Source organism: Notothenia coriiceps, unplaced genomic scaffold (genome assembly GCF_000735185.1).
Source record: "Notothenia coriiceps isolate Sejong01 unplaced genomic scaffold, NC01 NC01_scaffold00000339, whole genome shotgun sequence".
Classification (NCBI taxonomy): domain Eukaryota; kingdom Metazoa; phylum Chordata; class Actinopteri; order Perciformes; family Nototheniidae; genus Notothenia; species Notothenia coriiceps.
This window is the reverse complement of record NW_011333040.1, coordinates 17950905-17976627: the sequence shown is the minus strand read 5'-3', so window position 1 is coordinate 17976627 and position 25723 is coordinate 17950905. Positions and strand designations below refer to the sequence as shown.

The 25723-nt window shown below is 39.6% G+C and overlaps 1 protein-coding gene across 1 annotated transcript in view; it reads right to left on the bottom strand.

Moving 5' to 3' along the window:
* LOC104951799 (1-phosphatidylinositol 4,5-bisphosphate phosphodiesterase beta-1) overlaps positions 1–25723 on the bottom strand; it is a 72479-nt gene that overhangs the window by 15795 nt on the left and 30961 nt on the right. Inside the window, exons 8-25 of the mRNA XM_010778530.1 lie at positions 21531–21677; positions 19422–19579; positions 16458–16540; positions 16104–16188; positions 12203–12377; positions 8620–8706; positions 8189–8259; positions 7883–7979; positions 7685–7769; positions 6972–7096; positions 6702–6856; positions 6431–6595; positions 6123–6222; positions 5724–5828; positions 4999–5114; positions 2446–2584; positions 2136–2189; positions 1410–1629 (exon numbers count right to left, since the gene is read on the bottom strand). Coding sequence (XP_010776832.1) covers positions 1410–1629; positions 2136–2189; positions 2446–2584; positions 4999–5114; positions 5724–5828; positions 6123–6222; positions 6431–6595; positions 6702–6856; positions 6972–7096; positions 7685–7769; positions 7883–7979; positions 8189–8259; positions 8620–8706; positions 12203–12377; positions 16104–16188; positions 16458–16540; positions 19422–19579; positions 21531–21677 — 2167 coding nt within the window. The remainder of the gene's footprint in view (positions 1–1409; positions 1630–2135; positions 2190–2445; positions 2585–4998; positions 5115–5723; positions 5829–6122; positions 6223–6430; positions 6596–6701; positions 6857–6971; positions 7097–7684; positions 7770–7882; positions 7980–8188; positions 8260–8619; positions 8707–12202; positions 12378–16103; positions 16189–16457; positions 16541–19421; positions 19580–21530; positions 21678–25723) is intronic.

Here is a 25723-nt window from a genome sequence, read left to right as displayed (position 1 = left end):
GCTATTTTTATATAACTATTGATATTCTATTTTATTTGATCTTGTTTTGTACTTTTTTAAATTCCATTTTCATCTTTTATCTTATTTCATTATAAAACAAAACACCCAATTTCCCCTGGGATACACAAAGTATTTAGATTCTGATTGTGATACATTCTGAAAATGGAACTAGATTACACTCAACTTGCTGAAAGTCGAAATACATTTTAAAAACTCAACAGCAGTGTTTCATTCTGGAAATCATGACCTCAGATAATCCACATTCCTTGTTTTGAAAGTTTCATGTAGGAACTATTTTTCTTTTTTTGCCGCATTGAGCACCACAAGCTGAGTGCTAAGATAAGGTAGACATTTATATGGCCAAAACTAGGGAACTTACACCTTGTAGTAAACAAATGATAAATACTTTTTGAATTCAGGATTATCAATGCTTTTAATTTATTACATTATTTCAAACATTCGGAGGAGCACTTATCTTCTACCACAAAGTAAAGTGTTGAAATGTGTCTGCCTCAGCGGCCCTCTGCTCTCCACACTGTCTGAGAGGACTGTAATCTTCGCTGCGTGCTGAGTACTGAATCTTCAGCGGGTGATGAACTCTTGAGGGCCCTGAACGACTCCCTGAGGCTCAGAGGAAGCCTTATCTCCTCATTTTTATTCTACACGTAGCTCAACCTTTCTTTGGTCTGACATGCACTGTTTGCTTTGGAGCAATACAATCAACAATGTTCTAAAGTGCATAATGTATTGTGTATTTATGTAGATGGAGGACAGAACGAAGGAAAGGGGAAAGAACAATTCAAACACAATTATATTAAGTGTTAACAAAAATAACTACGAGTTATTTTCTGATGTCGTTTTTCCCACTTTCCTGGAACTTAACTAATTTATCATTGCTTTTAGATAGTCATTTACTAAACTTCCCAGAACTATCCCAAGAGAAAAAGGGGGTAGCTTGAAGAATTGTAAGCTACATTTACACAATAATATTGTAAAGTTTATACATGTAAACATAGCAACAACAGAGTGAAGATGAAGGTTCCTTAACACAAGTGAGAGTCATGAATGTATTCAAAGTGTAACGTGTTGTGGTCGCATTCAATTCTGCCTTAAAGGAAAGATAGAATGTATTTTGGTTGTAAGTGCTTGTAAAGAAAACCTTGCTTTTAAGTGGGAGAAACTGATGACCTTATCTTTTAGTTTTCATCACGTACTTAAAATGTGATTTGCTAGCTTTTACTTTGTTGACATTTGGCCGGTAAGTTGTGGGAATAAAAAAAGCCAATAGACTATTCTTTTGTGGTTGTGATGATGTTTTTCTTTGTGGATTTCTAAGGAGATTGACATTGAGTAAAAGGGAGAACAAAGAAATCCAACAGTTTGAAGAGGCGAAGAGGAGGGCCACCTACCTTTTCTTACCATCTCGTTTGTGGCTCTTCTGCAGGGCCGAGCGCCGCCGTTGGTACTGACCCTGCAGCTCGGACACGCGGGCCATGTGCTCCTTGATCATCTCGCTGGTCTTGCGGTGGTGTTTCCGCACCAGCTCCTTCATTTCCTTGTACTGCTTCCTCTGCTCTCGAACAAAACCCTTCTGCTGCTTCAACTCCTCCACTGTCTGAGCCTCTAATTCTAAAGGCAGGGATGGAGGACCCGCAGGAAAAGGTGACAAAAAGGGAGCGAGAGAAAGGGTGATGACTGGATATACTGTCAATGCCAGTGGGACAGAGTTTATCCTGTTTTAGCAACTGTTTGGAGGCGGAAATGATCGGCAGTTATAGAATTTGCATCAGAGTAATAATTATAACAGCAATTATACCAGAATCATGAGCATTGACTCATATGACAGCATATTCTTATTTTGAATACATATATAGAATAGATTTACTAATCTCTGTCGGAAAAAAACATTGTCAATTTAGGTTAAAAAAATCCATAAAATTACAATTTCTTTGCACAGTATCGATTTATTAAGTTATTAAATGATAGCGAGAGCTCTTTATTATAGGTCTTTCTTTTGTGGGCTTAAAATCAATTAAATGACCAAATAATTAACACATAAACAAAGTAAATCAAACTCATTTTAATAATAGCCACAAAGTAAGTAATCAAGGATGAAGAATGAAGCATAGGCTTACCAGTGAGGACACTCTGAATGATGTCTTCAGTCTTAACTGATGATTTCGATGAGCCTGTGTGCAACATGTTAGTTTAGTTGCACAGTTACAATATGCACGGTAAAATATTGACAAAAAAATTGACCAATCACACAGCTAAGTGAAATACTTGACTGAGTGATAAGTAGTTGTAACTTTAAACCTTACAGTGAATATCAACATATTATAAAAGCACATTTCAGTCCATTTACAGACAAGTTCATGTAACATTTTAGCTTTTTTATTGGAAGTATGTGATGAGTGGATCAAAGGCTTGTTATCTACACGGTACCTGCTGACTGCGGCTGGTGTCCGACCAGCGACGGGGGTTTGGGGGCGATGATGGGCGTGTGGCTCAGTCCGTTCTCTGCTGGCATCGCCACCCTCTGATCCACCTTAGATTCTGAGGGGGCATCACTTCCTGCCTCCACCTGTCCACCACATCAAAGATCCACAATCCAGTCAACACATCTGTGAACACTCACCACTGACTCTTCTTCATAAACAGTTGTCGTTCATCATTGTGGGTCCCTAAAATATGACCCACAATACATTTCTCTGCTGTCATCAGGTAAAAAAGTGTCAAAACATACATTTACTTTCTCTATGTTTTAACTCGAACACAAAGTTAACTTTCCATGACACAGAGCTTTCAAAAACGTTCACAAAATACTTTTTTAGAAGAAGAAAACCGTCATTGAGTGCTGCTATCTGTTTTCAGGAGTCTCTAGGTGTACCTGAGTCCTGTAGTAGAGTTTGTAGACATAGCTTTGGTAACCCACTCTCCACATTGCTTCCTGTTCTGCCGCTCAGCCGATCTTAATTTCCCCTTAGGCCTCGCTGAATCTCACACTATTCGCTCTTATCTCAGAAAAGTGAACGCAATTTTCAGTTATCTTTGTTCGAGTCGAAGCAGATCTTCTCCTTTCTTTCTCTACACCTGCTCACCGTGCTCTGCCTTTCCCCGCTCTGCCTTCCTCGGTGACTGTTTCCATGGTCACAGCATGAAAAAGCACTCTGTCAGCCGGCCTCGTGGGTAATCATATCAGCGGGCAAATCAGATAAAAGACACCCCCTTAGGAACTGCCTTCTCTCCAGGCCCCTCTGGCCATAACCTGAGATAACCCTGTGTCCTGCCGCGCCTCTCGTACCACGCCTGTGTCTGCTCCCTGCGCCCACATGAATCCTCGTGGATTCAAAGGGACACAATTACCACAGATTACTGCTACTTTACCCTTGATGCATCACTTACAAAGTTACCAATTCTCCTGCTTGTGTGGTTATGCTGATGGCTCATTAGTAGGAGATGTTCGCATTGCAATCTCTCCTAAGATTTGTTACTTGGACTGAAACAAAAGGTCACATTTTCTCAGCAGCCATGACTCAAAACTTTTCTGAGGAGCTTGGCCTTTAAGTTAATTTCTTGACGACTGTTCTAAAGATAAAGGTCACTGCTAAGTCTAGTTGGAGTTCATACATCTGACAAATTGACTGTGTAGAGAGAATCACATCTCCAAGTTCAGTTAGTAATAAGTTCAACTTACTTCTTGAAAACAGTTAGTTATACAATCACGTTTGCTCATCAGATCGTTGTGTGTATCCTTGAGGACTGATACATGTGTAAATGTCTTACATTTCAGAAGCGATTTTTAGAATCGTTTGAATACTGCATTGATCATGCCAAGAGACTTCTTCTTGTCTTATGTTACTTTTAATGTTTGTCTGCACTGTCCATGCCTTGCCTATTGTATATTGGCGTTTTGCTACAGTATATTTTCCGGCACATTAACAGCATTGTTACATTTTTTTTTTTTTTATTGTATTCACTTAGCAACAACAAAGACACAGTAGTGACAATATGAAGGTATAGAAGGGGATAACAACAACACCGTGCAGAGTATTGACATGGTGAGATATCCTTTATATTTGGATGGGAACCAAATTCAAACAGCACCTCTTTTAAAATCTGCACAGCCCTCATTTTTTCACTGTACTTAGTTTTTACTTTTTAGTATTTTTCTAATCTGTGTAAGAATGCTATTTCTCTTTATTTTTGTATGTTGAAAATGGTTTCTAAAAATATTTTCTTTTTACAATCGTTTTTTTTATCCGTCTCTACGACTTATTTCCTTATACTGTGTTTATGTTTGCACCACTATGCACCACAACAAATTCCTTGTACTGTATGTGTAAACCTACTTTTAAAAATCTGATTCTGATTTCAGCCTGACAAAGTTAAGTAATCAGATTTGTAAAAAAGTGTAATGGATTCTTGAAATCCAGCATCTTAACTTCTCACTCCTGACAAGCAAAGACCCTAAAGCACAGCCTGTAGGTACAAACAGCCTCAGTGACAGACCCCCCCTCAGAGCAGACCTAGAACCAGAGGCTGCAGGTAGATGCTGCGGAGGGTTGATGAAATGCAGCAACAACACCCAGCAAGAGGGAATGAAAAATGGCCCAAAACAAGACTATGCTGATACCATCTATCTGTGGATCTGTGCTGGAAGCAAGCTCATAAATAATCCATTGTTTCAACAGGGAAAATGACTGTGTGTTTCAAAGTGTGGTGATATTAAAAATCTCCTCTTGAATCGTCTTTCTTAAATTGCATTTTTAATAAGGTTTTGCTGAAGAAAAGGACCTTCACTCAGTCTGCGTGTTCTCATTTCCCTCCATCTGGTTTAATCTCCAAACCAGTTAGATCCTGATGGTGGGGCGAGCAGCCAGCTGGCTGAGGGAGCGCTCCTCACAATCAGCGACTGATTAGTGGCTCAAAGCTCCACACACACAAACACTAACATTTATCAGCTCACACATGGTGGAGAGAAGAGCACACACACACCTCTTTGTCTCCCTCCTCCTCTCCCCCCTCCTCCAGAGTGAGTGCTGCCAGCTGATTGGCTCTCTGCTCCATCAGGTTGACGTAGCGGATGGGATTGGACAAGGCTTCAATGACATCTGATGAACAAGAAGGAAACAGAGCAGCCTTTTTGTAAAAACAGAGCATGGTTGCGGTGGAATAGTAAAATAGAAAAATTAGGTAGTATATATTTTTCAACCACTTTTCCTTAACTTAAGTGAAAAAAAGTCACGGGGTTAAGCAAATATGTGGAGGAACATTCCATAGGACATACATTTTCCATTTGGGTTTACAATATTGTGACTTACTTTTACCAAAAGTATGAGCTTTATCAATATGTATCATCAGATTAACTTAGCTTATTAAGCACTGGCTACTTGCATGATCAGCATTTTTAAGTCATGATGATCGGTACCTTTTGTGAGCGTCTGAAATGTGTGTGACTCCAGATGCTGCCGCAGCAAGAAATTGTGAAACAGCATTATCTCCTTTCCTTTTGAAAAGGATGGTCAGTGATTCCTTTGCTTAAGGACATAATAAAGGAAGCGAGGAGCTCCTTTCCTTATCATGTAAATAATTCAAAAAAGCTCTTTTATCATGGCTGCCTTGAAGGTACTGTACTTTCGGGTTATTTCACTCAGTTAGGAACCTTCCTAAGCTGGACAACATTTTGTATTTTGGTTTTAAAATGTTTTTGTATGACTTACCTGCAAATGTGTCTGGGACATAGTCCTTTACTTCTACGTAAACAAACAGAGCCGGTAAAGTCAGGGACTGGTTCTTCTCGTTCCTTAGACTGATGTAGTGATAGCCTGCAGAGACAGATTGGTCAGTTCAGAAATAACAGAGAGAGATCAACCTGCTTCTGGAAAAGTGCAGGCAAGGTATTTGGTGACACTTCAGGAAACACCCACAGCTTTTCAAACGACATACAATATGTAGTTATCTTTGCCCTTTGTTTTATTATCTGATGTTTTCATGGTTTCTGATGGTATATTTAAAAGATGTGTTGCTTGTTAACCTTTTCTCTTTCTCTATTCTTTCCCAGTCTAGAAAAATAACATTCCCTGGAACAACAAGAGATGAGATGAACAAAACGTAGTCACCTGGACGGATGGCTGACACAGGGATGATACGGTGGCCGATGAACTTCCCACCTTCCTCAAACACGGCTATCCTTAATGAGGCGAGTGTGGGCAGAACAACCTGAAAATGTAGAGAAATATCTCATTATCAAATCAAAATGACAAAACACAGCTGCTGTTATTCTACAATGTCTTTAGGAAATATTTCATCAATATGGTTATTTTATATTATAGTAATTGGGGTCAAAATAAAATGAAATTGATACTCATCCTTCAAAACAGCCATTTTTTTGAAGGTATATTGAATGCTATTAAGTACATAGTCTGACCTTCTTGAAGACAATGGCCTCCTCTTCCCAGACAGGGTTGATGGCGTTGCCTTGAGACGTCTTGGTCTTGAACGCTTTCCTCTTGGTGTCCACCGGCAAGCCGAACATGTCAATCTCTACGTACGTGCCCACTTTCTTATCAGACAGGAACTGGCCTGAGATGATCTAGAAGAAAGGAGTAGGAAATAAAGCAAGAAATAACAAAAGATTAAAAACACACACACAGACGGAAAAGAGACATTTCCCCCGACACAAAAAGACAAACACACACCTTCACAGATAGTGTGTTGGCTACTATCCCGTCCACTGTGCTCTCAGTGAAAGGGTCAAAGTGTTTGTCCGGCCGCCTCATAAACTCCGGTTTGAGCCGGTAGCCACATTTCCCATTGTACTCATACATGCCCAGGTTTAACTGCATGGACAAATCTGTGGAGTGAGGACAAAATAACAACATTTGGATGCGTCAACAACAATAAAACTTTAAAATGGCATCGTGCATTGAAAAATATGTTATGGAGATGTTTTCATGATCTATGCTCACCGATGGTTTGGAAGTTGAGAGCCACCAGCTGACAGCCGGCGTTCCAGAAGAGCTGAGGGTTGTAGTTAGATGAATCCACGCGGGTGCCTTTAGGGTAGATCCTGCTCAGCTGCAGCTTGTTGTATCTGGAAACAGCTGGTTGAGGACAATACTGCATGGCCCGCACTACTAAGCACAACTGGTAATATGACTACTCCTTCTTCTTCTATTTACTCCTTTTTCCTATACTTACTTTACTTTGATTACAATTAGAACAATTAAATTAACTGATTTCAAATGAGATACAGTTCTATATATATCATCAACAAAATTAGTTGCACGAGCTGTACACAATAAGACACTCACTGTGATTGGACGGCTACAGCACACAGGGAAATGCTCCACAAGAAACCCCAAAATGAACGGGGGAAAAAAGGAAAAAACCAGAGGAGGGATCTCTATCCCAGGACTGGAAGACATTCAATTCATGTCATGTCTTTAGGAAAAGAAAGATAATAAGATTACAACATCCAAAATCAAAATGACAAAGATTATAATGTGATTGTAAAAACAAAATAATATGGACATAGGAGAATGTCAAAAACCTTCCAGTGCCAAAAAAGACATGCTAATTAGTAGATCATAGTAAATATGTGTGCACTGCAGACGGAGCTAAAAAAACTGAATAGAACCGAAGTTGCAATTACATGATTAAGTATGACTGAGAAGGATACTCCACAAATTCGACAGGACACTTGGTCAGTTGTTCCAAAGCTTTAGTCTCAACAAAGGAGGACATCTGGAAGCTGCGATTGATCTCTGTGGGCAGGAAGTTTCCATATTATTTACAGTGTTTTATTCTCATATTGCTAATGAAGATATTAAAGTTGTTCTCTTAGCAAGAACATGTCTCCATGTCCTAATGTACATACTTTTGGAAGCCTCAAAACTGTTAAACTTGACTGGCTGGATGTAGATGACCAGGTTGGACATTTCCTCCGTGGCAAATGCCTCGCTGCCTGCTGTACCCTGTATATGAAAACACACACAAACAAACAAATCATGTAATCGATATTTTAAAAAGAAAGTTCTCCTGACATTTATTTTTTAAGAACTAAAATACAATATGAAATGTGTACAGCAGAGGGCAGCGTCATCACATGGCATGAAAACAGTACCCTGAGCTGTAAATCATTATCATTACAAGCCTTTGAATAAAATGCTGAGTATTTACAAACCTCATCCATTGAGCCCTTTTTACAGTCGTCATCATCATCATCTTCATCCTCACTTTCTGCTTCAACCTCGCCTGAAACATTAGGGACAAATATGTTTACAGTTAAATAAATCTTAAAGGTTTGAAAGGCTTTTAAATATCTTGGATAAATTCCCTTCATTAATGAATTTACAGCTGTGACACAAATACAGCTTACACTGAGCTATGACTGAGGAAATGAATTTGAATATTGTTTTGGTGGAGCGGGCCCGTCTTATGCGTGCATAATGAGAGATCTACTAAAGATTTCCCACTGAATTGGAGGTCACTCTGACAGAGGAAATTAATTTTAGCAGCTTAATGATCGGACTGACCTACAGAGTCTGCAGCCGTCTAACGAGAGCTAAAGCTTTTTCCCGCAGAATCTGAGGTCATGTACTAAGTATGACTCACCGATAGACTTTCTGCCCTGCGGCCTCAGGCTGAGCTCGGCTCCCTCTGGAGGCTGTGAGGAGTCCGCCGTCTCCTCTTTGGTCGAACCTGGTGGGGAAAAAATAAACTTATCAGCAAAAAAACCTGCATCCGAATAAACGGCAAGGTGAAACTACTGTATGAGTGTATACAAGGAAACATTCTGCAGATGTGTTTTGATGAATTAGAATATTAAGCCTTTTATAAACATATATACATCATCAAGTAACATCACACGGTAAATAAAAAGCCATGTGCTGCTTCAAATAATAACTGCCAGCTGATCTAAGGGTATGTCTTCCTTCCTTTTCAAAATGCTATTTGTTTTTTACTCAATGAAAGCTGCCTATGATGCTCATTTTCAGGTTAATATTAGTATTTTGGCCTCTATTTTATTATTAACCTTTATTTAACCAGGTGGTCCCATTGAGATCATCGATCTCATTTTCAAGGGAGACCTGTCCAACATGGCAGCAGGTAGGTTACAACATAACATAAAACAACAGATAACACAAAAGGACATATTTAAAGGGCGACATTTACATACCTATCGACATTGACAAGTACCAACAGTATCAAATAGCATTGCACCTATCCAAGCTTTAAAAACATGCAGTGGAACCAATTTGCTCAGTTTCAAATCTTTTTGAAGACTGTTCCAAGCAAGAGGAGCTGCGCACATGAAAGCTTTCTTAACTAAGTCAGTCTTTGCACTTGGCACATGTAACAAAGCCACATCATGTGATCTCAGGCAAAAGCTATCTGCAACTCTCTGTGTGATCAGAGAGCAGATATAAGATGGGAGTTTACCCAACATGGCTTTATAAATGTAAGTGAAGGCCAACCTGCCCTGGCATACAGGGTACAGTGATGAGTAAGTGCTTTACAATTAATAACAAATCTCAGCGTACTGTGAGGCGGCATCTAACTTGTTCAGGTAATGGGCAGGTGCATTCATATAAATTAGATCCCCATAGTCCAGCACAGGTCAAAAGGTCACAGTGACTAGCCTTTTCCTGGCCTCAAGCGAGAAACAGGACTTGTTTCTGAAAAAGAAACCTAGCTTCAACCTCAGCTTTTTAAGCAAATTATCGACCTGAAGTTTAAAAGAGAGACAATCATCAATCAAGATACCAAGGTATTTATAACAGGAAACCACTTCAAGTACTTTTCCTTGTGCAGTAACCATATCCAAAGTGGTCTCTGGTGTCTTTTTAGCTTTTGATAATAGCATTAACTTAGTTTTATCAACATTTCAAATAAGCTTTAGTTCAGAGAGCTGAGTCTGAATAATATTAACTATTGTGACATGTTCCCATGCTTTAATGTTCAGAAAGCTCTTTGTTTTTCTCACACTGCCTGTGCTGCAGCACCTCTTTTCACCCTCTGTCTGAAACCAGAGCCCAGTCTGCTCTGATTGGTTAGCTGGCCGGCTCTGTTGTGATTGGTCAACCGCTAAGAGATGTCCCGCCGCTTAGCCTATCGCGAACAATATGTTGGAGCGTTGGCTAAAAGAAACGTAGTGTTGTCACTACGTTGTGGAAGTAAATAGTGTGTGGGGGAGAAACTCCCTTCTTCTCTTCAAAACATTGTTCTTTTACCTTTAAGTAGCCTTACTGTCTTTTGTGGATTGTCCTTAAAACCTCATTATCTTACATCATCCGCTTTAAGACCATGGTTTTATATCTTCAAAGCATCTTTACATTGATGGAACATTTGCATCTTGCAGAACCTACTTGTTCAGATCCTTAGAAATTGGTGACTTTATTCTAAACCACTTTCTTGGTTTCCCTGCTTTTCCTCCTTCTCTGGCTTGACACAGTTTTTAATATCAATCCTTACCTCTAGGGTACCATTTCAAAGCTATTCAACACTCCCATCATGTGCCAACCTACGGTCACTAATAATCTACGCACTACTTGGTCCAAGCATCTCAAAAGAGAGATGGAGACTTAGAAAGAGAGATCTGGCAGTCTTGGCTAGTTCACATTTATCCTGGCACTGATCCACATTTTGATAATGTCACCTTGAACCACATAACCTCCCCCACATGTTTTGGACCAGCTCCACCCTATTTCTATTTTAGACGTCTCTCTTTGACTCCCTCTCAGCCGTCACATCTGCTTACTCCCAGGCCTCACCCACAGATGGCCTGTTTGGTGTCCAACCCACTGACACTTCAATGTCGTCCTTTTGCGTATTTGTTTTTTTTAACATTGCTGGAGAGGCATAGAATTCGGATGCAGTGGAATCCCACTACTGTCATACAAATTGGATAAAGGATGTCCTATACTTTGTGAAGTCATTATTATGAGGCTCTAACAAACATGTTCCAAAATACAGTATGGTCCCTTTAACTGGATGCTGCCCAACTGTACTCTACCAACAGTATATCTAGTATAGTATGGTCTTGAAGAGTTTTGGTAAATTGGATGTATGTTTATATTCTGATTTACTTATTTGTTATTCTTTTTAATTTAGAAGTGTATTCATTATTTGTTATTGAAGTTGTCTTTGATCCTAACATCTTGTCTTAATGTATCATTACCTACTCTGAAAATGTTAACCTACTCTACAGAATATGTTTCTTCTTTTTTTGTATTGATTAGATTAGATTACATTTATTTATCCTAATTCAAGATTATGATATTGGTCAGTAGCATGTAATTTAGGTATTGCACATGTAGAAAATGAAGATAAAAAGTAAATAGATACATATAAACAGTAGAAAAGTTACGATAACACAGTCATACATAGAAGGTGTTTTGGTTGATGTTTTTACATGTTGACATTTCTGCAAATAAATCAAGAATGTATATATATCTCATGTTTTTGAAGAGCCACAAAGTGTGCCTTCAGTCGAAAACCAAACCTAGCCTCTGATTTGCAGATTTCTTAATGCACAGCAATTAAAAAGATTTGTGTCTGTCAGTGCTTTTGCTTCTTATTCTCAAACACCAGGGGGCAGTGTAAGAATGAAGCCTGTAGCTCAGCCACCAAAGGAAACGAAAGGTGATTCATTGCGTAGTTAATTATAATGAAGTTTTGAACCAACTGAATCATATATTTTATGTGCGGACAAGAAAAATATACATGGACAAGAGGCATGCATGTACACACACACACACACACACACACACATAAAGGTACATATGAAGTGTAGCCAATTCCAATGCACATATGAACGATTTGGGAGAACTAAAACCAGAGAACAGCTGTGAAAATATAAAAGTCCATAAATGCAGTTATATAATGTAGACACACACCCGCGTACACACACCCTACAGTAAAGGCCACAACTGGCCGGTGTTAACGATGCCCCAGTGACAAGCCCTAGTGTATGCAACAGCCAATACCACCTTCAGCTGATGGAGAGCGCCATGAAAATGATGAATGATAAACAATAGCTCTGTTTCGCTCCAGTGACTCCGTCTCTGACAGCAGAGGAGTGTTGGTCCATATTACAGATGGTCAGGCTGCATTTTACATCTGGAACATCGCAATTAAACGGCCCCTGTGTGATTCGACTTCTCTGTTTCTAGGATGCAGGTGTGTGTGTTTGTACCTGCGCTCGGGGAGGAGGGCTCACACACACTGGAGGAGTCGCTGTAGGTGTTGGAAACCTGCTCCGACAGTTTCTTCTTGGTGCTCCCGTTCGTCTTGTGGTGTTTCTTCTTGTTCTTCACCAAGATCTTCCCCATCAGCTCCATTGGGCTTGGGAGCGGCACACCAGACTCCAGCTGAAGAAAGCAATAAGCACAGAGAGGCTATCAAATGTGTAATAAGGTCACACAGAGGTAAGCTCAAGAGGAAAAAGAGAAACTGTATGTTTGTATGATCTGGATGGAAGGATAGAGACATCTTTTTATGACAATGACACAAGAAATGATATTCAATAAATGTTATTAAGTTAAAGAGCTTTGCTGGATGGCTAGAAATGGCTCCATTGGGGCCATACTGTAATTAACAACAGCTTGTAGACATATTAGCAAATTAGAGGAAGAAAATACTAAACTTGTTGTGAGTCATTCAAAATGTAAATTCATAGCGGTTTACACTATTGTTTGTATTCTGCTCAGTCGCTAGGAACATTTAAGTGAGCGGGGCTTGTTAGCAGTCTGACTAACAGGATATAGACTGTGAGTCTGTGTTATCATTTTCTAAACCCAAGCTGCTTTGATGAAGATTGCTATCATGCAATAAGGCAGGCTTGCTTTGTTCTTTTGGGGAATGGATGTACAGATATTTAAAAAAAAAAATTGAACACGTGTCTTACAGGGATGTTCTTGCATGTTTGCCAAACTTAAATGAAAAAGGTTCACGTCTCATTTTCAGCTAGTGAGGGTAAACACAGATTCCTTGGTCGCCATCATGGAGGAATAACTTTATTTTGAACGCCAAATAGTTCACGATAGCAAGTTCCCAACCGATAATAATTTACATCTATGCTGCATCCTGGGATTAGGGCAACTTTGATTGGTAAAAAAAACAGGATTTGTTCCTTTCCTTAGAGTGGAATTATTATGATTTCATACAGAATTTATCCAAAATGTGGACATAGGTCTGCCCATGCTACCCTATGACTTTGAGGATCAGCAAAGTGCTTCACAAACTGTTGATGTAACAGCTCAAAAGTTGACACTTTCAACACTAAAATCAGCTTCCTGGGGGGAATCTGAGCTTTAAACACAAACATTCGCCCTCTCAAGGGAGCTGGCTAGAAGTACGAAGATCCTCTGATTTATTCATAGGGTACACTGCTTTTGGATCACAGTGTTTAGGGATATCAATAATTCATTGGAGAAAGTCAGCAGTGATGTTGAATACACACATACATTCACAACTCTTGGAGTTTCAAACTTATCAGCTATAAACATGACCTAACTTTAAAAATGTCTTGCTTCTACTGACTTTAAGGACATTTTAAAGGGCCGGTTCACCTCAAAATATTAAAAATATATATGTGTTCTTTAAACAGTAATGCTATTTGATGGATATATGGGGCGTGGAGATGTCAGCCATCTGTAGAATATAACGGAACTAGAAAATCTGAAAATGTAATGGAAAAAATCAACAACGTCTCTTTCCAGAAATCATGACCTGATTACTCAAGATCATCCAGAGGTGGATCGTTAGAAGTTTGATGTAGGAATTTTTTTATTTGTTATGCATATTGTATAAAAGTAGATAAAGGCATTCATCCAATCATGGACGCCTGGCTGGTGCTTGAAACAGCGTAAGATTTAAAATCACTTTAATTATCGGGTCCCTTTAAGTCAAGGTCCTTCAGCCAATAACCTACTTTCCCAGCTGTCACACACGTCCATTTCCCTTTCTATAGTTGTAGAAGGGAAGTGATCAAATAAAGACATTTGCCTTGACCTTACTCTATCAACAGATCCATTGAAATGGAACCAGTACAATATTGAAAGTGGCACATGATCTTGACTGCACTCAAATGCACAACACTAAACCGGTTTTCTACATTGTACCTGGATAGACTCAATAAAGATGTTGTCCCCTAATTCCCCTCACATGTTAGTTTTGCTCAGTTGCATAGAGGAAGTTCACAGAGAGCATCTACTGTAAATAGGCGTACAGGGTGCAATGGGCAGCGTTGGGTGGAAGGACTGTGAAAGAGTAATGCTGCCTTTTATTAAAGGTGTCACATCCTACATTTCAGGAAAGTCATTATTTTTCCTGCTTTCTACGCTACTTCCAAGATGTCCAAGTATTGTGAATGCTGCCTGCTGTTCCAATTATGGTTGGTCTGCAGCCTACATCTAAGCCTCTACGGAACTGAACAAACTGCAAAAAGAATATCAATTTCTTCCAAATTCAAAATGTATTCAGCGCATTATGAAACAGTTTTGGCAATACAGCCTTCATCAGCATAATGAATGCAGCGATAAGACCCAAACAACTGATAGGAAAAGATGGCAAATTCTTCTGGAAAGCAGACTGTTGTTTTTGGCACCAAAAAAAACCAACAACATTGTCAGCAGCCGCTCCTTCTCACCACTGTTTGGTGGAGTGCAGATGCAGCTGTAATCCTCTATTCTCACTTTAGGCTCAGCTGAAACCAATCCAGCCATATGACCTTATCTGCCCCTATGCAGTAACGGAGGCGATATCCCATTTGATATGCTGTATACACGCTGTCTTAAAGCCAGAGGGGAGTGGTTGTCATTGCACTCACCTTTCCCAGTTATTACACGCTCAGTATTAGAAATCTGATTCCTCAACAACACTTTCTCTTTCTGTCTCGCTGCTTAAATTCTCCCTTTGTGTCTGTCTCCTGATACCTTCCCTCAGCTACTTTATTCCAAAAGGCTTTCCCCAGGTAATACTTCAATGTCAATTACAGTCAGGGGGGCTTCAGCTGCTCTACAGTGTTATATCACCAGGGACAAGACATCCCGGATGAATAACATGCAAGGAGGTATGTTAAATGACACAAGTCTGCACCAGACACTATGAGAGTCAGAGAGTTTGTGCGACAAGTGTCCAGTATTTGCCTCACGTAAATGCCTGCGTCATTAAACACAAAGATGCCTGAGGGAAGAAAGAAAAAAAGAGTTTGGCCACAAAGAGACGAAGCAAGCTTTTGACTGGTAGCCATGGCAACAGAGGAGAGACAGATAAAGGACTGCCAAGGAAAGCTACGTTAAGATTATAGTGTAAACATTTCCATTTAATCTTACGCCACGCCATAGTTTGCAGTCTCTCCCATGCAGGGGAATGTGGGATGATTTATAAATATGTGTGTGTGTGTGTGTGTGTGTGTGTGTGTGTGTGTGTGTGTGTGTGTGTGTGTGTGTGTGTGTGTGTGTGTGTGTGCCCAGAATAAGAAGTTGAGAGAGAATGAGACTGGGAGGTGTTCAGGAACGTGCCAGGAGTGACAGAAAGAGGAAAGACAGCAACAGATTTTGCCAGATGCTGGAGGACATGTCAATGTGTTGCTGTTTTTGAGACAGATGGAGAAACACAGAAAGAACCGTGTACTAGATGTGGACATTTAATGAATATGTATAAGAGTGGATTATGGAAAATATGTAGAAGATAATATGTTTGTTATTTTATAAATAACCCACTTATCTTACCTAGTTGGAAAAACACTTTAATAAATCAAAAAGAATGATTCATACTTTATATTAAGAGTAGGAATAATTAAACAAATTACAAGGAATTGGTTAAAAAATTACAACTGTATTAAATCAAAATGAAAGGATATTGTTAAAGAAAATGGATGAGGGAAAAATAACAATGAGCAAGGACACGACTTTGGTGCACTCGTGTGTGATGATATCTGCTAAATCCCTCGTGCTTGCCTTGTCGTATGCATCCGTGTTAAAAAGAGACAGACTGTGTGTGTGTGTGTGTGTGTGTGTGCGTGTGTGCGTGTGTGCGTGCGTGCGTGCGTGCGTGTGCGTGTGTGTGTGTGTAGGATCCTCTTATGTACTCACAAGATATTTCTCCAGAGGATCTGTCAGTAATGCGTCCCCAAATATTGACCGGCAGTACTCTGCCATCTTAGCCTGCTGCTTCGGCCTGTAAGTCACCACAAACACAACATCATGATTTCTCTACCAAATATCAACACACTGAAAAAACATGTTACTCCTAGCAACCCCCTATAGGAGCCGAGGACTTCTCCTTAACGCTGCGTAGAAGTTAACACTGCTGATACACACTGCAGAGAATGGCTGATTGGGCCTATTGATGCCAAACAAACCAATGACGGACAGCTCTGATCAATAATGTTGACTCTCGTTGTGTAGACTATGCATATCTGGTTTTTAAATGAGCTGCTGACTTACGAGTCCACGTGATTCTCAAAAGACAGGATGATGGGGAAGGGCGAGGTCTTGAAGGCACACTCTGCTATAGCCTCGATCACCTCCTGAAAGCACAAACAGAAAAGAAAAACGATGCTGATTGCACATACTTGGGAACAAATGTTGTTATTGCTATTAAAGTAACAAAGTGCACAATCAAAATAATGGATGTCAGTGTTGGTAAAGGAGCCAACAGTGACATCTGTCTTGGCTCCAATGTTTTCCGATTGACTGTCAGAAAATGATTGCTTGTAGTATTTTCCTTAATAACATCGGGAAACAACAACAATTTAAGCAAAGCCTCTTTTAGAACATGTCACAGTTATGACCGTAATTTAGCCTCTTAGCAACACTTTTATTGCAAGATGAGTCAATACATTTGGTTTATCCGATAATGTGCTGTTGAGTCAAGACAGAATAAAGCATTTTAAAAAACACTTAAAAGCCAGTATCATAAATGTTTTTTTCGTTTCCTTGGAGAATATGCCCAAACCTCTTAAGATCAATACATGTAGAAGAGAGAGTGAAAAGATACAAGTAGAAATCTATTATTTTTACTAGATGCATGGCTGTATTGAGGCTACTGAAAACTATATGTGTATAACAAGCTTGTATATGTGTGCAGGATTTCAACATAATAGGTACACTTTCTGATTAATAAAGTGAAATAAAATCATGGTAAAGTATATCACAAATTGCTGAATGCTCATTCATGCCCTAATTACCACACTAAAGAGTGGATATGTTTCTGGAAATGGGAGCTCTTAGGTGGTGTCACTTCTCAACTCCAGCAAAGACAGCTCAACATCTGATATCAGATTTCTAAGCCCCTGATTGTCTAAGTCAATTACACCATCGTTAACAATGGTGTCAGTTATTGCCTTCATTTCCATTTGCTCCATCTACTCCACTATATTTCTTTGTCTGTAACTCAACCCTCTCCATCTGTAAGCTCCATCCTCTGCCTCTCAAAACTCTTCTCTTTGTGCATTTCACTCTCCGGGTAATTCCATTAGGCGTGTTCTACTTATTTTGTTACTCTCATTAGAACTAATTTTCTTCTATGAATCAATCAATCAATCCACCCACTTTCCATTTCCTTATTCTCCTCACACCTACTCTGCCCTTAGATTTTCACACCCTCCTCCATCTCTTCCTCCTCCTATTTATGTGTTTTTCTTTTTGTCTTCTCATCTTTAGTTAAGCGCCCCTCTGCGCCTCGGTTTAGGGCTATTTGGTGTTTCCCTGTTATTTTCTGCTGAACGCATTCCCCTATTTGTTTATCCCACTTGTTATCCAGCTGTGCTTCCTCTGTATTTATTTTATTTTCTGTCTCCAAAAATGTATCTATCTGCATTTCTGTCTGTGTGTTTACATATTTCCAATTTCCTAAAATGTGCATGAAATCTCAAGTTTATGATTCTATTATCATTACTGTATTTAGATTGACAGGAACACGATACAAATATGTTATCCATTTCTATGTCATTTCTTTGCTCTCTCTCAATACAGTGCCTACTTGTAGGCCTATAGCCTGAAGCAAGCTACAACTAGTGCTATTTATATTACTACTACTATGGCTGGCCATTTCCTTATTTTATTTATATCCTTGATATCAGATGACAGATTCCTCCATTAGTTGGCTCTTTGTCAGCACTACAGTAGCTGGACATCTGGTCACACTAGTTTGGCTTTCTCTTTTACCAGTTGAACAAAGACTAGTATCTCTTTTACAGCAACTAGTGGCACTTTAGTCTTACTAGTTCCATCTTCAACACACCACAGAGGCAGACTGCCTTTGTACAATCTGCTATTTCATTTACGGCCATTGGAAGCATCCAAATTCAATCTTTTGGTGCAACACATTTATATTTAGCAACCAAACATGCCAACATTGATTTGCATTTGAGACTTCAGTTTAAATTAATTGTAATATGGAATATTTGTTAGCTATAATCTGGTATATAGCATCTTTTCTCTCTTTGAGATTAATGTATTTATGCATGGTCCTTGTTCAATAAAGACATAACAATAAGCCCTACTAGTGACACCAGGCAAAAGCTCAACATATTAACTAGTCAAACATGGATTGGGCTCTTAAATGAACAAATAATATCCAATTTGCTCACTAGTTAACTAGTAAAGGCAAAAATATAAATAGACCTATTTTGACCTTCCAAGTTAACTAGTGAGGCTCACAAGGTCTACTTGTTAACTAGTAATGTGGGAAATGTCACTATCAACAGAAGTGAGAGACATTCCGACAGGTCAGATAGTGAGGTTTAAAATATTTAGTAGTCAACTAGTTAAGCCGCATTCTGTTATGGAAGACTTTGCTAGTGGAGCCTCGCAGATGGGGGTGCTGCAGCCCCCTCAGCACCCCCCCTTCCCGCGTCCATGTTGTTCAGGCTGAGTTCAGGCTGAGTTTCGCGGTGTCTTGCAGACCCCACGCAGCAACCAGAAAACGACACTAGTAACCCAGCTCACACTTTCCCCTCCTCACAGCAGCGAGCCGCGCCAAAAAATGCACAAAAGATTGCGCAAAAAATTGCACAATATAAATGTATTCTAGTAGACCTCAACAATGGAATTATGATCAGTAGAATTGGCCATGACATGGGAGCTTTAAGTGAGTATTTAAAATCATGTTCCTGTTAATGATACCTAAAAGCCTGTTTAAACTCTAGACTATCTAAAATAACTAAAACATAAAAGGCTGTGGGTGCAAACAAAACACCAATCAGTATTTGATGAAGTAAGTGAATCATATGTGGATTATATCATCTGTCTGTGAGGTCTGTTTACCCAGAATCCCCCTCTGTGTGTGTGTAGACAGAGACATTAAAATGCATCTTCAAAATAACAGGTTCCTGCCCCCCCCCCCCCCCTCCCTCTGCACTCCAACCCCTCGCCCTAATCGCTGTCACTCCGCTCTCCTTGTGTTACCTTGAAGGAGATTTCAGTTGTCATGGTGAAGCCGTGAGTGATGACGGGCTCTTCTTCTGTGGTGCGACCCTTCCAGCAGTCCAGTTCGATGCAGCGGCATCCGGACAGGAGGACCTGCTTGTACATCTCCACAGAAGAGTTCCCCGCGAGCTGGCCGGCTGCACACACACACACAAAAACAAAACACTTTAGGTAACTGTCATTTGATCCTGAAAGAACCGAAAACCGTACAAAATCATGTCCTCCCACCTTTCAAGAGCTCATTATCCGCTTTATTTGCTAGCATGCAGTAAAAACAATACAACTGTCGTTATCTGGAGCAGGCAAATCTCATCAGCCTGTCACCATTAGCGAAGCAATTACCTCTTCACAAAAGCAACGCGCTTTCCTACAAAGCGGTGGGGACTGTGTCATAGTGAGAGGCAGTTCTGTTCTCACCTCGGTTGACATCAAGTATACTTTTTTATCTGTTTGTGCTCCCTTTTTTCTCTTCGTTTGACAGTCATGCTTTTCCAAACTCATTAGAGCAACACCTTCTTTTCTAAATGAGCGCTTGTGTTGTGCGCTGCATAAAACATTGCTTTAATCTACCACGGATCAATAGGATGCGTGAATGAATAACTGTCAGTCGGATTATCGTGTGTGGATCTTTATTATGAAGTTGTAAATACCTCTCTGTTACCTATAATAATGTGTCACTGTTCAAATACATAACGGTATTGTGAGGAGAGAATCAAACACACTTGTTGTTTGTTTTTCCTAATTTCTTCATTTTCGCAGGCCATGAGTCTGGCCTATTACAGATATTCCATTATTTCCATCACTGGAGAAATTTGATCCACTTGACAGATTCAATGCTCTCCAGTTCCCCCCAGAATAGATTTGAATAGATGAATCTATTGAAGAGAAAATGGCCCCTGTATTGAGCCCCGCCATGCTCGTGCACCGCTGAGAGCCAGTTACTGTGACTACCAGTCAAAAGAAATATTTAACTCATGAATATCAATGAATTGAGTCTCAATGTATGACTTGATTGGATAACCTCTGGCTCACCGGCCTGTTTGAGTGACTGACCTGCGAGGCATCGAGTCTGCTGGATTCACATGCGCAATAAAGATTGTATTTCTAAATGAAAGAGTGATCTGTTCAAGTGTGGGAGAATAAATGAGCAATCAGTAAGTTCAATCAAGTTGAGAGTTTGTATGTGAGAGAGACAGAGCTTACACACACATCTCATTTAGATTTGTTGAGATGTCTGTGCGCACCTGCAAAGTGGACGAAGTTGTTAGAACTTTTATTTTAAGGGTCTAATATCAGAGGTGGGAAGTAACTACGTACATTTACTCAAGTACTGTACTTTTTTTTTAATGTACTCTACTTGAGTATTTCCATTTTATTTTAGCCTGTACTTTAATCCACTAATTCAAAGGTAAATTGTGTACTTTTATTTAATGCCTTTAGTTACTTTACATATTTGGATTAATGAAGTGAAATATAACTAACCCTTAAATAAGACTTTAGTTACACCTGGGGTCAATTCAGAAGCTACCATGCAGTACAAAGTCATTCAAACTAGCTGCATCTTTACCAGCTTTGATAACACTTTGCCAGATAGTTATAATCAAAACACATATTATATATAATTCTGAAATGGACCAATCTGCAGAATGACTACTTTAACTTGTGGTACTTTAAGCATATTTTGATGCTAATACTTTTACATGAGTAACATTTTGAATGCAGAACCTTTACCTTTAACAAAGTATTCCTACACTCTGGTACTTCTACTTTTACTCAAGTACAAAATCTGAGTACGTCTCCCACCCCTGTCTAATATGAATAACTTGATATACCACTACAGGATATCTTAACCTACAATTCAATCTAAATGTTTATTTATTAGTTGACTTAAAATTTGCATTAGCTATCATCTTAATATGTAAAGTAACTAAAGCTGTCAGATAAATGTCATGGAGTAACAAGTACAATATTGGCTTTCAAAATGTAATAGAGTAGAAGTATAAAGAAGCATAACATAAGCACCTAAACATTTGTACTTAAGTGCAGTACTTGAGTAAATGTACTTTATGAAATTCCAGCGCTGCGTACCTGTGAGGTATGTGTTGTGCGAGGAGTTGATGAAGTAGTGGGGAAGGGGCAGGGTCATGTCTTCGCTCTGATCCAGCTTCTCGGGGGGGATGATGCTGTTCTCCTCTCCGCTCAGATACCGGGCAAAGCCTTCCACCGAGATCTGACCTGCACAAACACAACACAGCGCACAGACATGTCGGTCAAGATGAGAAGACTAAAGGTTGAGTCTGATACTATTCTTTGGGTTTTATAGCATCAACAAATCCAATGAAAAATCCACAAATAAATACATACTGCTGTCTCTGTAGTAAAGCCTATTAAAGCATAAATGATAAAGCCATAGATCTCCACTGTTGTTCAAACTCATTGTTGTAGTTTTTATTTTATCATACCTACTACTGACACAAATACCCACTCGAATACTAAGAGGTTGTCAATCTACGCCAAGAAGTAGTCCCAAATAAATGTGTTATTTAATCTTGTCTGAGTTACTTCAGCTACGTGTGCGATTGTTTCAGATAAGTATCTAGCCTTTTTTTCTTTATGTCTTCAGTGTGCCATATACAAGTTAGGAACAAATTATTCACAAACACTTTTTCATCTTTTTTTAAAGTAGGATTTCATGACAACAGCAAACATAAAATACTGCCAGCCTTATCCTTTACACTACATGAATCAATACATGCTGCATGGCATATGGTATGGCATGATTGTGTGCCATTTTGCAAAGATAGAAAGAAGATGTTCCCCTTGCATGTCTTGAATAAGAATAACAATCCTGAACAAATATAATTTGTAATGTTTGTGTTCACACTATACTGTCTACCCCTACTGCTTGTATATCCAAATTAGCAATTGGATGGCTGCGTTAAAATATTTTTAATGGTTATATGTGAACATGTTCAGTATCACTAATTTCAATTAAGATAACGTTGTATTGAAACAGAACCCTAATTTACTGTTTGGTGAGCCTTTGTGGTTAGTTTCTAACATTTGCAGTGGGTGTATATTGCCAGTCATAAGCATTCATTAGAAATATTAAAGCTGTCTAGGTGGAGAAATGCAAAAACATGATGAAGAAACCTGATTTACTACATTTCATGCTCCACTAGCTTCTACGCCACTGCCCATAATAAGTCATACAGTGATGTGCAGAAGCTAAACTGCCCTTGACGTTGTTCTTTTTTGTTTTGATTGTTTGTCAAGGTCGCTCATGTTAAGCTGTACCTTTTCTCTGTCATCACTGAGCTCATGTCCTCAGCAGACGTGCTTGAGAAAGTGAATCACGCTGAATCGCTGAATAAATAAGTAATAAGCAGCAGATGAAAAGCTCCAGACACAAGATTAACATTTCCACACACAATAGCATACGCATCATGCACCGCACCTGCATGGATTACATTTTGCACAACATATAGCAAGCGCCCGAGGCAAAACCAAAACACTCCTCCACCCACACACACACACACACACACACACACACACACACACACACACACACACACACACACACACACACACACACACACACACACACACACAGTCGCTTGACGTCATGCTAAATATGCTAAGTGATGCAAGCTCTACGGGTGCAGCAGGTCCCTCCGGCCACTTTATGCTAATTAATGCGGAGCAGCCCTCTGCAGAGTTGCTGGACTAATTATGGCTGGCTGCTGTCTGTGACATGTGAGCTCAGTGAACGTCTCACTCCCCGCTGGCTGCCAGGACGTCCCCAGGTATAACCTCCTGCCACTGCACTCACACAGACAGAGTGTCCCCAGTCCCCGGGATATTTGTAAGTCAAACAGGGAAAAATAGTGTTAACATTGCTTGGATTAGAGGTGTACTTAACTGAGAACCCATAGGTGTTATGCCAAAGGTGATGCTTGAAAGGTGGAGTTTGTTCTGAAAGGAGTATAAAAGGCTACGTTTGTGGCTTTGGCAAAAAGGAAAGAAAGAACCCAGAGGAATCTGCAGTGTGAATATATTTTAAATAATAACCTGTAGGCAAGAGTGGAAGAAAAAACGATAAATGGCTTCCTCTCTGCAATCAACGAAGATGAATGTGTGATAAGGCATTTAACCCATTAGCTCCGATTAAAGCGTATAGGATGATGCATGGTACTTTTTAGTGCAATCTACAAGCAAATGTTTAGAATGCATTAAATTACCCTTGTACATCTCTATATGCATGCGATTGCGTGATTGTCCTTGAGAGAGCAAAACGTGTGTGCCTGTGTGTGTGTGAAGGGAGCATGTGGAGCCCTGGACCCCTCAGTAGAGCAGATGGCAGCCCTTCTTCCGGCTACATAAATACTTCACGTTGGGAAATCTGTCACTAGGACAGAGAAGGGCACGCTTCCAGAGAGCAGGGACAGGCCAAACACACCACATCACAGCACGAGCACACGACTGCGATCACAGCCAAACACAGGGCGGTCAAATGTTTTTATCAATGTGATTCAGAAACAATTATTTGATCTCCTTGAAGTACCAGTGATTAATTGTGTCGCACATTTAAAAAAAGTAAAGTAGGTACTTCAGGAGGAGAGATGATTGAAGAGTCACTACTTGAGTCAGTTCAGGTCAATTTTCTTTCAGTATAATGAGTATTAAAACGTGCAAATGTGATGGGCATTATAATGATATACTAAACAGGTTTTTAGATAACCAGCCTCTCAAGGCACCAAAGATTAGCATTTTTTAATTTGAAAAACATAAACTCTGTTTAATAATTGCGTCTAGCGTGTTTGTTTGTTCTTGAAGTATTTCTTAAGTTTATTCAATTGGACGTTTGATCTGCAGCGTAGTTATTAAGGTTTTTCGTGAGCAGCGTTATGCAGGTTTATAATCTAATGATCTGTGAAGATTGTGCAGTGCTCACTGTCACTACTTGGAAAACACACCCTAGGTAGGGATATTTTACAAATCATTGGGCATGCTGTAGTACAACTCGCATGTAGGGCAATGTCTAGAAGTGTTTGCCAGTTCCTCTTCTACAGAACCAGCTTACAAAGTGTTTCCCGGAGGCACACACCTTCTCCACATCTAAGAGGAGGCTTAAGACTTTCTTTTTGATAAAGCTAGGGCTGGCTCAGGCTTGCCTTGAACCAGCCTCTAGTTATGCTGCTTTAGGCTTAGACTTTCTTCTCTCTTATCTTTCTCTTTATATGTTTGAACTCATGTCCTCTCTATCTTCGTCCACCCATGCCCCATAAATGCACGTTACTACCTCAGTATCTGCAGCATCATCCAGAGTTTGCGTGTCTCCCACCTGGCAGGTTGCCGGTATTAAAAGTAACTTCTGGATCATGAGTTGTTGCTGCGCCTGTTTCTGTGATCCTGCCTGCTCACATAAAAAAAATGATATATGTTTTGTATGTTGTTTGTCTACGTTACAAATGTGTTATCATTCTTATTTATTCACATTCATTGTTGAAGGTGTTATCTCTAATCGTTAGATAGGAACAATATTTATAGGGGTGACCAGTGGCGGTTCTACGGGGTGGCACGTTGTGGCAGCTGCCACCTGAGAAAAATGCTTTGCCACCCTAGTTGCCACTCTAAATGTAGGCAATTAATTTATTAATAATATTTTTTTAAATGTTGATTATAAATGTTGGTGACATTTCTCCATAGTTCGTGTAAAACGTTTTACTCAACCGTTTAGAATGAACTCCCCCCCTTTGTTTTGAAAGAAATGTTGTGGCTCATCGGACATTTATGAGAGAAAATATATAATTTCCGAGTGCAAGTGAACACAAAAGGCGGGTCTTGTAACCCCTCCCCTGGCGCGAGCGTGGAAATATGATAGGTGGCAACTTCATTTGAACAGGACGGCGCAAAACGAGAAGCATTCGGACCCAAGTACTGAAGGAATGAGGTATTTGCAGTCTACAATGACAGAGAAGAGACTGTCAGTTTGGCTGTACTCAGCATTGAATCAAAACGCACTAAAGCAGTTGATCTTAATCAGTTTGTGAGGCGAATGCTGAACAAAATGGTAATCGCCGCATTCAGCTGTAATAGACATGTCAACTTGATGTATGCTCATGGATGAGCATACAAAACAGTTAAGATGATAACCTTACGTGTGTAAATATTTTTTTAAAACAGTTTTAAGTCGTATTGAAGAAATAAACTAATTGTTCCATCAACATATTAATATAAAAATATTTAGAGTGTTAAAATGCAATAAAAAGAGGTGTGTC